At 43.0% G+C, this 15,491-nt stretch overlaps 1 protein-coding gene across 1 annotated transcript in view; it reads left to right on the top strand.

Moving 5' to 3' along the window:
• LOC311101329 (protein furry homolog) overlaps positions 1–15,491 on the top strand; it is a gene marked incomplete at its 5' end in the record, with an annotated part of 178,126 nt that overhangs the window by 29,065 nt on the left and 133,570 nt on the right. Inside the window, 5 exons of the mRNA XM_084142456.1 lie at positions 6,388–6,441; positions 8,192–8,334; positions 8,736–8,826; positions 9,337–9,416; positions 9,535–9,615. Of these exons, the coding sequence (XP_083998582.1) occupies positions 6,388–6,441; positions 8,192–8,334; positions 8,736–8,826; positions 9,337–9,416; positions 9,535–9,615 (449 nt within the window). The remainder of the gene's footprint in view (positions 1–6,387; positions 6,442–8,191; positions 8,335–8,735; positions 8,827–9,336; positions 9,417–9,534; positions 9,616–15,491) is intronic.

Here is a 15,491-nt window from a genome sequence, read left to right as displayed (position 1 = left end):
ATTACACTACTATTGATATGCGTATAGCTAGTAAACTCATAAAAAAGTGTACACATTCCCTGGGGTTGTATATGTGGTCCTGTATTCATCAAACGAGTGCTGATCTAGGATCAGCTTTGCCTTTTAAGTCATAATAAATAGGATGGGGAGGGGCCTGATCTAAGATCAGCATTCCTACTCTGAGACACTTTATGAATATTGGTCCTGCATGGTGAGGCTAAAAGTGAAATCTCCTACAGTTTGTCGTGTCATTGGACAATTGACCCTGCTGACCAACATTTCACAACATTGATCCCTCCTATGGAGGGGAAGGACTGGAGCAGGTGGGAGTGACAGTAGCTGCAGGTTCAGGTTTCAGGTTTAATCAGTGGAGGATCCTGTTACTACAGCATGTTTACCAAGACAAACTCTATGTATGTGACCGGTGTTCACTTCCCTGACGCATTGTTCTCTCTTATTAAGAAACTCTTTTAAAAACTCTTAAGGACACTCATAAGAAATGTCTTAAGCATCTTTATGTTCAGTAAGTAGGCCTATGTCTAGTTAATCAGGATCCATTATAATTGTATTTTTCTCTGTAAACAAATTCACAACTGACTTCCAGCATGCTTATAGAGAAGGGCACTCAACATGCACTGACACAAATGACTGATGATTGGTTGAAAGAAATTGATAATAAGAAGATTGTGGGAGCTGTACTGTTATATTTCAGTGTAGCCTTTGACATTATTGACCATAACCTGTTGTTGAAATTGGCTTTTCAACCTCTGCCATATTGTGGATTCAGAGTTATTTATCTAATAGAACACAGAGGATGTTGTTTAATGGAAGCTTCTCTAATGTTAAACCTGTAAAGTGTGGTGTACCACAGGGCCTGTGTGTCTATGTATGCTGATGATTCAGCCCTATATGTGTCAGCAACCACAGTTAGTGAAATCAATCCCTAAGTTCTAGACTTCAGCTGAATCTGGTAATGAATGGTGTGGCTATTGAGCAAGTTGAGATTACTAAATTACTTGGTGTTATCTTAGAATGTAAACTGTCATGGTCAAAACATATTGATTCAATGGTTGTAAAGATGGGGAGAGGTCTGCTCTGTTTTTTTGACACCACACTCCACAAAGCAAGTACTGCAGGCTCTAGTTCGATCTTATCTTGATTATGGTCCAGTCATATGTTCAGGTGCTGCAAAGAAAGACCTAGTTAAGCTGCAGCTGGCCCAGAACAGAGAGGCACATTTTGCTCTTCACTGTTAACAGAGGGCTAATATCAATACTATTTTTTATTTTTTTTTATTTTTTTTGATTTTTTTTAGTCATTTAGCAGACGCTCTTATCCAGAGCGACTTACTGCATCGCTTCTTGTTTTTATAAAAAACATGAATGGGTTGAAAATTCCAAATTGTTTGCATAGTCAACTTACACACAGCACCGACACACACACTTACCCCACCAGACATGCCAGCAGGGGTCTTTTCACAGTCCACAGGTCCAGAATAAATTCAAGGAAACGTACAGTATTATACAGAGCCATGATTGCATTTAACTCCCTTCCATCTCATATAGCGCAAGTGAACAGTAAACAGAGTTTCAAAAAACAAATAAAGCAACACCTCACGGCACAACGGCTCTCCCCCATGTGACCTACTTTTTGTGTGTCTGTACTGACATGTATGTGTAACTGATAGATACGCACACACACACATACAAACGCACAATCTCTAACACACACTCTACACACACGCACACATTATTATTCTTTAGTTGTATTGTTTCTTTCTTAACATTTGTGTGTATTTGTTATTTTATTAGAATTTTTATATACAGTGCATTCGGAAAGTATTCAGACCTCTTGAATTTTTCTACGTTACAGCCTTATTCTAAAATGGATTAAATAAAAAAATTCGTCATCAATCTACACACAATACCCTATAATGACAGAGCGAACACAGGTTTGTAGACATTTTCTCAAATGTATATAAAAAAACAAAACAGAAATACTTTATTTACATAAGTATTCAGACCCTTTGCTACGAGACTCAAAATTGAGCTCAGGTGCATCATGTTTCCATGTTTCATCATCCTTGAGATGTTTCTACAAATGATTGGAGTCCACCTGTGGTAAATTCAATTGATTGGACATGATTTGGAAAGGCACACACCTGTCTATGTAAGGTCCCACAGTTGACAATGCATGTCAGAGAAAATACCAAGCCATGAGGTCGAAGGAATTGTCCGTAGGGCTCTGTGACAGGATTGTGTCGAGGCACAGATCTGGAGAAGGGTACCAAAACATTTCTGCAGCATTGAAAGTCCCCAAGAACACAGTGGCCTCCATCATTCTTAAATGGAAGAAGTTTGGAACCACCAACACTTTTCCTAGAGCTGGCCGCCTGGCTAAACTGAGCAATCGGAGGAGAAGGGCCTTGGTCAGGGAGGTCAGACGGAAGCCATTCGTCAGCAACCCGCTTGGAGTTTGCCAAAAGGCACCAAAAGGACTTTCAAACCATGAGAAACCAGATGATCTGGTCTGATGAAACCAAGATTGAACTCCTTGGCCTGAATGTCAAGCGTCATGTCTGGAGGAAACTTGGCACCATCCCGACGGTGAAGCATGCTGGGGGGATGTTTTTCAGCGGCAGGGACTGGGAGACTGGTCAGGATATAGGGAAAGATTAACGGAGCAAAGTACAGAGAGATCCTTGGTGAAAACCTACTCCAGAGCGCTCAGGACCTCAGACTGGGGCGAAGGATCCCCTTCCAACAGGACAACGACCCTAAGCACACAGCCAAGACAACACAGGAGTGGCTTCGGGACAAGTCTCTGAATGAGTGGCACAGCCAGTGCCTGGACTTGAACCCGATCGAACATCTCTGGAGAGACCTGAAAATAGCTGTGCAGTGAAGCTCCCTATCCAACCTGACAGAGCTTGAGAGGATCTGCAGAGAAGAACGGGAGAAACTCCCCAAATACAGGTATGCGAAGCTTGTAACGTCATACCAAAGAAGACTCAAGCCTGTAATCGCTGCCAAAGCAGCTTCAACAAAGTAATGAGTAAAGGGTCTGAATAGTTATGTAAATTGGTATTTCAGTTTTTTTCTTTTATACATTTTCAAACATTTCTAAAAACCTGTTTTTGCTTTGTCATTATGGGGTAATGTGTGTAGATTTAATGAGGGGAAAAAACAATGTAATCAATTTTAGAATAAGGCTGTAACGTAACAACATGTGGAAAAAGTCAAGGGGTCTGAACACTTTCCGAATGTACTGTATATGTCTGTAATGTCTACAGGTTGATGTTTTTAAATGTATGTAAATTGTAAAGTATTTTTGTCTGTGATGTATTTTTCGTTATGTGTTGGACTCCAGTAAGGCTAGATTTCACGTCGGCAATGGGGATCCTAATAAAATCAAAAAATGTAATCATAATCTGCAATAGGACCTTGTTGAGACCCAGAACACATTAACCCAGTACATTTTCAGTAGTTATACATTCTACAGATATTTGATGCCAAGTTTCAAGTGCATGTTTGATGTGGTGGCTGTGCTTGTTGTTAGAGCAGAGAGAGGTTGGTTCATTAGTTTGGTAGCTATCTGAAGCCATGCAAGCTCCATTGAGGCCCTAGTGCTACAGTGTTATGGAAGGGGGGTGAATGGGAGGGATGGAAGGGGAGGTGAGGGGAGGGAAAGTGTTTGTGAGGGAGCTGTTAGTCACCGCTCCAACTCCACAGGGAAGTGTTTATTACCAGTGTGTGTGTGTGTTTGCGTGTTTGTGTGTGTGTGTGTGCGTGCGTGTGTCCCCCTGTCTGCATTGTCGCTCTCAAGGCGTCTGCAATGATCATGACTCTTCCTTTGTTTTTCCTCTTCAGGGTACATACTCTGAGTCACAGCGGTTAATTCCAGCCAAGCTATTGGCTAGCCAATGACAAACCCCCGATACTGTATGTCGCCCTCCTATACATACACTGCTCATAGAGTGATTACATCCGTGCAGGAAATTGGATTACTATAACCGCTTGATTACTATAACCTCACTCACTACAAGTGGAGGGCACTGTTCGTCATTTTAGCTGAATGGTTTAAATGTCATGTAATGTTATGGACTACAGTGGCAGAATATCGTTATAGTAATGTAATAGAGTAGTGTTGAATGTGATGACCTGTGTGTCGCCACAGTGCTACTGTTTGAGAATAATAGTGTTGCATTAACCCTCCACCAACGCCTTGAACTCTCTCTAGATTAAAAGTGCATGAAAGTCTTGCATCAATTATACACTGAAAACAATACTTAAATATCACTTAATAATGCATGAGTCAACACCTACTGTAAAAGGTTGTCTGAATGAACAGAGGACCAGTCTCTTGTGAATGTATCTGTGGTCGCATCCCAAATTGCACCCTATTCCCTATGTAGTGTACTACTTTTGACCAGGGCTCATAATATAGGAAATAGGGACACACCGGCTGTGTCACAGGCTAGGCTGGCTGTCCTGCTGCTATAGGAAGGTCTGTAATGCTTTACTTAAAACCTGCAGGGAAGAATGCATTATGATGTGGTTATAATGCATTCTACAACTTGTAATTAGCATGTACAACCCCTTATAATGTCTTACTATCATCTGATAATGATCCTGACTAAATTACAACTGTTGAGTCAGTTCGAAAGTTCCTACATAGAGACATAACATACAGAAGCATTGGAATAACAATGAATAAAGCATTATACCTGCAGGCTTTAAGTGAAGTCTTACTGGAAGGCTTGTTGACTTCTCAATCAGTCATCGCCCCACCCTACTCACTGTCACAGTCAAACACTTATGACTGTTAGCTTTGGGTGGAAACATCAATAAATGGCTTCTGTGCTGTTCTGTCTGGCCAAATAGGACACTTAGCACCCTGATATACCTTGAAGGCCACAGTCAGCACTGTCTGGCTGTGGAAAATGCTGATGCACTGATTCTGCTTTCACAAAGACAGAAAAAACTATATTTGTATTGATTTAACCTTTAATTTGACAGGGAGTCAATGCTGAGACCAATGTCTCTTTTCCAGATGAGCCCTGTTTAGCACAACAATACAAATCAAAATACAATATACACATTAAACTACACGTTGTTATACACAACAATACTGAAAAGCAAAACACAATCATAAATAACAGACACATTCTTCAGTAAAAAGGTCCCCTAACAGCCGTCTGAAATGCCCTAGAGGTGCCAATTCCTCCAATTTTAAAGTGCATTGGAGATTATTCCACACATGTGCAAAAAAACTAAAAACAGATCTACCCAACTCAGTGGAGATTGAAGGGATGTCCAGAGTTAGCCATCCATGAGACCGGATCTGATACAGTCTCTTGTATGTCTATAAGTTAACAAGTAAGTAATGTAGGCGGAAGTTTATGCAGGAGGGTATAAACTTGACCCTTGAGATTTCAATCACTCCAATGTTTTCTAGATTCAGACTGTGTGTAGCTACATGAACAACATAAGAGTATGGTTGGAATCATTGGAATGTACCACCATGAAGTGAAGAACACTGGCACAGAGTTAAGAGAAAAGGCCTCCCCTAGGGGCCATGAGAGGTAGGCCAGTCCTGGGGCCTCATAGAATTTGCTTGGTTTTATACAACATTTCTGCGTACTTTCAGTTCTTAGTATGAAGGAACACACATCCTAAAAAAGTACTGTATATGTATTAAACACAAGTGTGTATAAATCACTTTATAAGTACGTTTCATACATTTGCAACCAAAAATAAATTGCCCATTTAGATTTTCACATCAAGGTCAAGATGCATAATTTACAACCTTGGTGTGTGGACGACATCAATAGCCTACGACATCAACGCACAGCACGCACAATTTATGGTCAAATCTGAGCGCAAGACCATTTTGATAAATGAGACCCCAGGGCGCTAACAAGGTGAGGGGCATTATGGGCATTATCCAGCTGAGTAAAGACTGATGAGGCACGTCATTAATGTCCCATCTCTCCTGTCTGTCTGACAGAAGCTGCCCAGACCTCCAACTGACTGATGGCGTTTCTCAGTAACTGGGTCTGCATCCCAAATGGCACCCTATTCTCCATATAAGCCCTATGGTTCTTGGTCTAACGTAGTGCACTATATAGGGAATAGGAAGTAGTGCACTATATAGGGAATAGGGTTCCATTTGGAACCTACCCTGTGTTATATAATAACCATAAATCAACTGATCATAACTCCCCTTTCCAAAAATACCCATAACACCCAACTCTAGGTCCTGATATGAGAAATGGAGAAAATTAGGAGTGAAAGTTATTTTAGAACTTGGTTAACCTTCGGTGTGTCACTTTTTTGTGTTTGAATGAATGTATTAATCTATTCTTTTTCTGTTGCGTTTTCACAGGAGAAACCCTTGATCAAGTCTCTCCAGAGGGGTGAGGATCCTCAGTTTGACCAGGTAAGAACTGTTACTAATGGACAGAGAAATCAGTGAGGCAGGGTTGGGGTCGTCAAGACTATGTTGCCACGCTGAGCTCAGGCTAATACATTTTTGCTCCTGGAGCCAAAGCAGGTCTTCAGGTCTCAGACAAGGTTACGCAACAAACAATACACAAGCTTGTTGTATTGAGCAGTCAGTCCATCATCACCGTTAATGCTTGTTGGCTGGGTAGTGCTTAACTCCACCCACTGGGTCTGATCTAGTTCCAGATCTGTGGTTCTCTAGGTGCCTGTATAGTAGAAGGTCTGTCTGTGTGTGTGTGTGTGTGTGCACACAAGTGTGTGTTTGTGTGCGTGTGTGTGTGCTCCTGTGCGCATGTTTTTGCTGGTGCCTAAGGCCTGAGGCCATTCAACAGTGCACAGAGGCAGGATTCTTCTCCTGTCCGTGCTGAATGAAGGCCCACTGTGTTCCTCTGGTCTCACCAGACTCCCCTCCCTTCCTGTGTGCTAGTATCCAGGTCCCAGCCGGCCCGCCTTTCCTTCCTTCCTTCCCTATCCCTTTCCCTCTCCTCCCTGGAGAGACGCATGCCACCCCATGGGCACCTTAACTCCCAATCTCCCAGGACCCTGTCTCCCTTCTCTCTCTCTCTGTTCTCCCTCCTTCTTCTGTCCCTTCTCCATTCTCTCTCTTCTCCAGACTCGTCTCCTCTCCACTCGTCTCGTCCACTCTCCTCTCCTCTCTGCTTTTTCCCTTGTCCCTCTCTCTCTTCTATCTTTTACCTTCTCCCTTTCCTCCTCTCTTCCTCTACTCTAATCCCCTCTCACTGCCTGCAGCTTCTGTTGTGTGGAGGAGAGTGAGGGTTAACATTTACATTTACAATTACGTCATTTAGCAGACGCTCTTATCCAGAGCGACTTACAAATTGGTGCATTCACCTTATAGCCAGTGGGATAACCACTTTACAATATGTTTATTTTTTTATTTTTTTTGGGGGGTGGGGGGGGGGGTAAGAGGGGGGTAGAAGGATTACTTTATCCTATCCCAGGTATTCCTTAAAGAGGTGGGGTTTCAAGTGTCTCCGGAAGGTGGTGAGTGACTCCGCCGTCCTGGCGTCGTGAGGGAGCTTGTTCCACCATTGGGGTGCCAGAGCAGCGAACAGTTTTGACTGGGCTGAGCGGGAACTGTGCTTCCGCAGAGGTATGGGGGCCAGCAGGCCAGAGGTGGATGAACGCAATGCCCTCGTTTGGGTGTAGGGACTGATCAGAGCCTGAAGGTACGGAGGTGCCGTTCCCCTCACAGCTCCGTAGGCAAGCACCATGGTCTTGTAGCAACACTATGGTCTTGTAGGTTAAGACACAGTGATGTCTCTAGTGCAACTTCTTTTGATGCAGATATAAATTAAACATGTAAAGCAGCTCTGTGTAAGTGATGTAAAATGACTGGGAAAAAGATACAACCCACTGGGCAAAAATAAGTTGAACCAACATTCCATCAACGTCATCTATCAACAACATCAATGGAATTTTTGGTTGACAACACAAAAAGTGGCCAACGTACACTCATTTTAACCAGATTTCAAACACAAATCAACTACGAGATTTCAAAGGTTGGTTAATTTCAAGTAGATTTCACATTTAAATATAATCTAAAAATTGATGTTGTTTTTACGTTACGTCAGGTTTTTGGCTGGAGGGAACAGTGTTATGTAATAATGATCTGACTGACCAATATTTATACACCATTTGTATTTATTTGCTTGTTGTTTCAGGTGATCAGTGCTATGAGTTCTCTGGCGGAGTACTGCCTCCCATCCATCCTGAGGACACTGTTTGACTGGTACAGAAGACAGAATGGCCTAGAGGACCCAGAGTCACACGAATACAGACCCAGAGCCAACACCAAGTCAAAAAAGTAAGACACGTATATGCACACACACACACACACACGCATGCACACACACAATCACATTTTATATACATCTTTTGACGGGTACAGGAGACAGAACGGCCAGGAGGAATCCCATGAACACCCTGTCACATTTCATAACCAGAAATCAAACACAAAGAAAACACTGTACAGTATAAGACATTGTGCCTGAATTGATTGATATTATCATTGACTTATTGCATAACAGATGGTTATGGAAGCATATAGCTGCCAAAATTCTATTGGAAATACAAATTGGATAATGATAAATCAATTTCCCTTTTGTCATTTATTTCCCCGTTTACGTGCGCGTAATCTGTGACATAATTGGTAACAGCAACCTTGGTAACTGCTCTAACTTGTCCAACCCTGTTGATGTTTCACAGTGATGAACAGCAGAGAGATTTTCTACTTGAAAGAAGGGATCTGGCAATCGACTTCATCTTCTCTCTCATACTTATAGAAGTTTTAAAACAGGTGAATCATTTACTCCATATACTCCACTCTAAAACACTAAACCCAGCTGGCACATTGGTTTCCTTCAATGTTCTGGGAAGAACAAAACCCTTAATTTCTTAAAGTGCAAGTTTGTGTTGTATACTAAACATAAGTGCCATTTTGACCAATGTTAGCATTCATATCGTCATTAGATATGGCTCCCCTGAGGGATACTTTACAGAACAACCACTTCTTGGATGCATCCCAAATAGCACCCTATCCCTAATATAATTCACTACTTTCCACCAGAGCCCGATGGGCTTTTTGGGAATATACTGCCATTTGGGACGCAACCCTTAAAGGGCAGATGTATTCCTTTTGCTCAATCTCAGACTCATGACTGGAGTTTTCTGTTTGTAACATAATGTTGTCATGACAGTGTCTCCCCCCCCTCTTTTCCTATCTCTCCCTCTCCCTCTCCCTCTCCCTCTCCCTCTCCCTCTCCCTCTCCCTCTCCCTCTCCCTCTCCCTCTCTTTCTCTATGACCAGATGCCGCTCCACCCTGTCCTGGACAGTTTGGTCAGTGAAGTCATTAACTTGGCCTTTAAGCACTTTAGATACAAAGAACGGTACGTTTAGCTCTGCTTTTATATGACTTTCTGTGTATACAGTATGTGTTTATTTGTGTTGTATACTAAACATAAGTGCCTTTTTTCCTATTCTTACTCCTGTATGTTTCTTTGCCAGGTACCATGGTCCTAACACTGGTAACATGCACATCGTAGCAGACCTCTATGCAGAAGTCATAGGAGTTTTAGCCCAGGCCAAGTAAGTCCCACAGTTCATCAAGTCATCTGTAAACAATAATCTATACTGTATGTCATTAATTAATTAATTAATCTGTTTATTAATTCATGCATTCGTTTGTTTGTTTGTTCACTCATTCATTCACTTATTTATTCCTTCATTTATTCATAGGCTACTGTGTAGTTAAGGCTCCTCAATAGTAGGCTGTCATTCTTTGGGCAGTATTTGAACATATTTTAATTACCCTACACTTGAGGATGCAGGACAGTAATGTATGCTGTTAAAATAACATGTACCAGAGCACTGATCAGGTGTGAGAATATTATGTTGTCATTCAGGAGGACACCATCGGCTTCGTCCCAAATGGCACCCTATTCCCAATATAGTACACTATTTTTGACCAGGGCCTATAGGGCTCTGGTTAAAAGTAGTGCACTATGTAGGGAATAGGTTGCTATTTGGGATGCATTTCATGTTTAATGTTGCCATTGGAGATGACTAATGACTGTTTAGCAATTGTGGTCTGGTTGAGTTGTCACAATGCTCTCTCCTGCTTCTGTTCTGTACACATTTGCGTAAGAATCTCACAGGTTCAAATAGAGAGCTAGACCTGAGTAGATCACAAGACGTGTTTTGGACAAGTCCTGTGCCCTCCATACTAGGACTGAAAATCGCTGTGTGTTTATTGGAACTTTCCAGATCATCGCTGTGAAGGATCAAAGCCCTTAAAAATAGAGCTATGGTTGGGTAGTACTAGCATCCTAGGCCCATAGAGTAGGAGTGCTGATCTAGGATCAGTTTTGCCTTTTAGATTATAATGAATGGATTGGGGGTTCCTGATCCTAGATCAGCACCCCTACTCTGAGATTCTAATTAATGGTCCGGGGAACCTGATCCTAAATCTGCACTCCTACTCTGAGAATATAATGAATGGACCGGGGATCCTGATCTTAGATCAGCACTCCTTCTCCTACTCTTAAGTCGCTGGCTAGGCTTGTCAGATGTGACGTGCCACCGTGGACCAAACGGAAGGAAACAGAAACAGGGAGGGACTACCTCCTCCAATAAGGAACCCTCGTTTCCGTTTTCCATTGCAAAATGTTTTGAAACATTTGTCTGTTGCGTGCCCTAATGAACACAGCCCTGTAATAAAACTGGGACAACAGGTATAAGCACCTCCAGCCAATCTGTAGTATTCATTGATCAGTTAAGTACCAGCTGAGTACTCACTAGAATATATGGAGAGAACGGTTCAGAATATTAAGGATCAGTGAAAGAAAACCATGTAAATACACGCGTATTCGTCTCCTTTTCAGCACCAATTGGTAGATTTAAAAATACTCTGATCTTGTATATTATTTAGGGTTAGGAAACTTGGTGGCCAACTACAAGAAACATCTGACCTCTGTGATTGACCTCTGTGATTGCCAACAAGGGCTGTGCCACCAAGTACTAAGTCATGTTTTGCAGAGGGGTCAAATACTTTTTTCCCTCATTAAAATGCAAATCAATTTATAACATTTTGACATTTTTGTTGTTATTCTGTCTCTCACTGTTCAAATAAACCTACCATTAAAATTATAGACTGATCATTTCTTTGTCAGTGGCCAAACGTACAAAATCAGCAGGGGATCCAATACTTTTTTCCCTCACTGTAGGTTTGGTGCTATACTGCCATTTGCGCATGGCTACAGAAGCCTATAGCATGGGTCTCATCCAAATGTCATCCCTGCAAGTTATAAGGCCAGCATTTCATAAACTTCACTGTGGAAAAGGTTACATGTTGATACGCTTCAGTTTGCTGCCATATGACTGGTTTCACATTTGTCTCCAGAGATCATACGGTAAAACAATTGTCATTTATAGTTACAATCCCCTTATCCAAACGGCTTACTCATTTAACTAGGTCTTATCAATAGCTGTTATCAATTTGTAAATGATAGTGTATGGAGAATGGTTTTATTTCTATCAGAAAAAATAAAGTAGATGTTATTCCACTTGGAACCGGTTGCTCGACCTTATTCATTGTTTCATCACACGTAAAGGTGGTGGAATAATTAAGTCAAGGTATATTGTATCTGTAGACACACCATTTCTTTATTATAATGTTTTATTATTATTATTATTTAATTTTGGGGTACTTTTTACCCCTTCTTCTCCCCAATTGGTAGTTACAGTCTTGTCCCATCGCTTCAACTCCCGTACGGACTCGGGAGAGGTGAAGGTCGAGAGCCATGCGTCCTCCGAAACATGACCCTGCCAAGCCGCACTACTTCTTGACAAACTGCTCGCTTAACCCGGAAGCGAGCCACACTAATGTGTCGGAGGAAACACTGTACAACTGGGGAACAAAGTCAGCTTGCAGGCGCCTGGCCCGCCACAAGGAGTCGCTAGAGCGCGATGGGACAAACCCTCCCCTAACCCGGACGATGCTGGGCCAATTGTACGCCGCCTCATTGGTCTCCCGGTCACAGCCAGCTGTGACACAGCCTGGGATCGAACCCGGGGCTGTAGGAACACCTCAAGCACTGCGATCCAGTGCCCTGGACACCATGTGTGAACTGATTGCCCCCCATCTATCCTCAGAGTTCGTAATGCTTGGTGACCTAAACTGGGATATGCACCCCAGCCAACCTACAATCTAAACTAGATGCCCTCAATCTCACACAAATGATCAACGAACCTACCAGGTACAACCCTAAATCTGCAAACATGGGCACCCTCATAGATATCATCCTGACAAATTTACCCTCTAAATACACCTCCGCTGTCTTCAACCAGGATCTCAGCGATCACTGCCTTATTGCCTGCGCCCGTAATGGGTCCGCGGTCAAACGACCACCCCTCATAACTGTCAAACGCTCTCTAAAACACTTTAGCGAGCAGGCCTTTCTAATTGACCTGGCCCGGGTATCCTGGATGGATATTGACCTCATTCCGTAGTAGAGGATGCCTGGTTGTTCTTTAAAAGTGCTTTCCTCTCAATCTTAAATAAGCATGCCCCATTCAAAAAATTCAGAACTAAGAACAGATATAGCCCCTGGTTCTCCTCAGACTTGACTGCCCTTAACCAGCACAAAAACACCCTGTGGCGTACTGCATTGGCATCGAACAGCCCCCACGATATGCAACTTTTCAGGGAAGTCAGGAACCAATATACACAATCAGTTAGGAAAGCAAAGGCTAGCTTTTTCAAACAGAAATTTGCATCCTGTAGCACTAACTCCAAAAAGTTTGGGGACACTGTAAAGTCCATGGAGAATAAGAGCACCTTTGCTACGGCAGGCCATGATTTCCACCTGGCTTCCACTACCCCGGCCACCAGCTCTGCACCCTCCGCTGCAACTTGCCCATGCCCCCCCACCCCCGATTCTCCTTCACACCAATTCAGACAGCCGGTGTTCTGAAAGAGCTGAAAAATCTGGACCCCTACAAATCAACTGGGCTAGACAATCTGGACCCTTTCTTTCTAAAATTAGCCACCGAAATTGTCGCAACCCCTATTACTAGCCTGTTCAACCTCTCTTTCGTAACGTCTGAGATCCCCAGAGATGGGAAAGCTGCCGCGGTCATCCCCCTCTTCAAAGGGGGTGACACTCTAGATCCAAACTGTTACAGACCTATATCCATCCTGCCCTGCCTTTCAAAAGTATTTGAAAGCCAATTTAACAGATCACCGACCATTTCGAATCCCACCGTACCTTCTCCGCTATGCAATCCGGTTTCCGAGCTGGTCATGGGTGCACCTCAGCCACGCTCAAGGTCCTAAACTATATTATAACAGCGATCGATAAAAGACAGCACTGCGCAGTCATCTTCATCGACCTGGCCAAGGCTTTCGACTCTGTCAACCACCACATTCTTATTGGCAGACTAAATAGCCTTGGTTTCTCAAATGACTGCCTCGCCTGGTTCACCAACTACTTCTCAGATAGGTTCAAAGTGTGAAATCGGAGGGCCTGTTGTCTGGACCTCTGGCAGTCTCTATAGGGGTGCCACAGGGTTCAATTCTCGGGCTGACTCTATTCTCTGTGTATATCAATGATGTCGCTCTTGCTGCTGGTGACGCTCGGATCCACCTCTATGCGGACGACACCATTTTGTATACATCTGGCCCTTCATTGGACACTGTGTTAACAAACCTCCAAACGAGCTTCAATGCCATACAACACTCCTTCCGTAGCCTCCAACTGCTCTTAAACACTAGTAAAACTAAATGCATGCTCTACAACTGAACGCTGCTTGCACCCGCCCACCCGACTAGAATCTCTACTCTCGGCGGGTCTGACCTAGAGTATGTGGACAACTACAAATACCTAGGTGTCTGGTTAGACTGTAAACTCTCCTTCCAGACTCACATTAAGCATCTCCAATCCAAAGTGAAATCTAGAATCGGCTTCCTATTTCGCAACAAAGCCTCATTCACTCATGCTGCCAAACATGCCCTCGTAAAACTGACTATCCTACCGATCCTTGACTTCGGCGATGTCATTTACAAAATAGCCTCCAACACTCTACTCAGAAAATTGGATGTAGTCTGTCACAGTGCCATCCGTTTTGTCACCAAAGCCCCATATACTACTCACCATTATGACCTGTACGCTCTTGTTGGCTGGCCCTCACTACATATTCGTCGCCAAACCCACTGGCTCCAGGTAATCTATAAATCACTGCTAGGCAAATCCCGTCTTATCTTAGCTCACTGGTCACCATAGCAACACCCACCTGTAGTCTGCGCTCCAGCAGGTATATCTCACTGGTCATCCCCAAAGCCAACACCTCCTTTGGCCACCATTCCTTCCAGTTCTCTGCTGCCAATGACTGGAACGAACTGCAAAAATCTCTGAAGCTGGAGACTCTTATCTCCCTCACTAACTTTAAACATCAGTTGTCAGAGCAGCTTACCGATCACTGCACCTGTACACAGCCATTCTGAAATTAGCCCACCCAACTACCTCATCCCCATATTGTTATTTATTTTGCTAATTTGCACCCCAGTATCTCTATTTGCACATCATCTTTTGTACATCTATCATTCCAGTGTTAATACGAAATTGTAACTATTTTGCACTATGGCCTATTTATTGCCTTACCTCCATAATTTACTACATTCGCACACACTGTATATATATTTTCTGTTGTATTTTTGACTTTATGTTTTGTTTTACCCCATATGTAACTCTGTGTTGTTGTTTTTATCGCACTGCTTTGCTTTATCTTGGCCAGATCGCAGTTGTAAATGAGAACTTGTTCTCAACTGGCTTACCTGGTTAAATAAAGGTGAAATAAATAAATAAAATAAATTGGTAGCATTGCCTTTAAATTGTTTAACTTTGGTCAACCGTTTCGGCTAGCCTTCCACAAGCTTCCCACAATAAGTTGGGGGAATTTAGGCCCATTCCTCCTGACAGAGCTGGTGTAACTGAGTCAGGTTTGTAGGCCTCCTTGCCCACAAATGTTCTATAGGATTGATGTCAGGGCTTTGTATTGGCCACTCCAATACCTTGACTTTGTTGTCCTTAAGCCATTTTGCCACAACTTTGGAAGTATGCTTGGGGTCATTGTCCATTTGGAAGACCCATTTGCGACCAAGCTTTAACTTCCTGACTGATGTCTTGAGATGTTGCTTCAATATATCCACATAATTTTTCTTCCTCATGATGCCATCTATTTTGTGAAGTGCACCAGTCCCTCCTGCAGCAAAGCACCCCCACAGCATGATGCTGCCACCCCCGTGCTTCACGGTTGGGATGGTGTTCTTCGGCTTGCAAGCCTTCACCTTTTTCCTCCAAACATAACGATGGTCATTATGGCCAAACAGTTCTATTTTTGTTTCATCAGACCAGAGGACATTTCTCCAAAAAGTAAGATCTTTGTCCCCATTTGCAGTTGCAAAC

This window comes from Coregonus lavaretus (genome assembly GCF_964263955.1).
Source record: "Coregonus lavaretus genome assembly, chromosome: 26".
Taxonomy (NCBI): Eukaryota; Metazoa; Chordata; class Actinopteri; order Salmoniformes; family Salmonidae; genus Coregonus; species Coregonus lavaretus.
The sequence above is the reverse complement of the archived record's forward strand: the minus strand, read 5'-3'. Positions and strand labels throughout refer to the sequence as shown.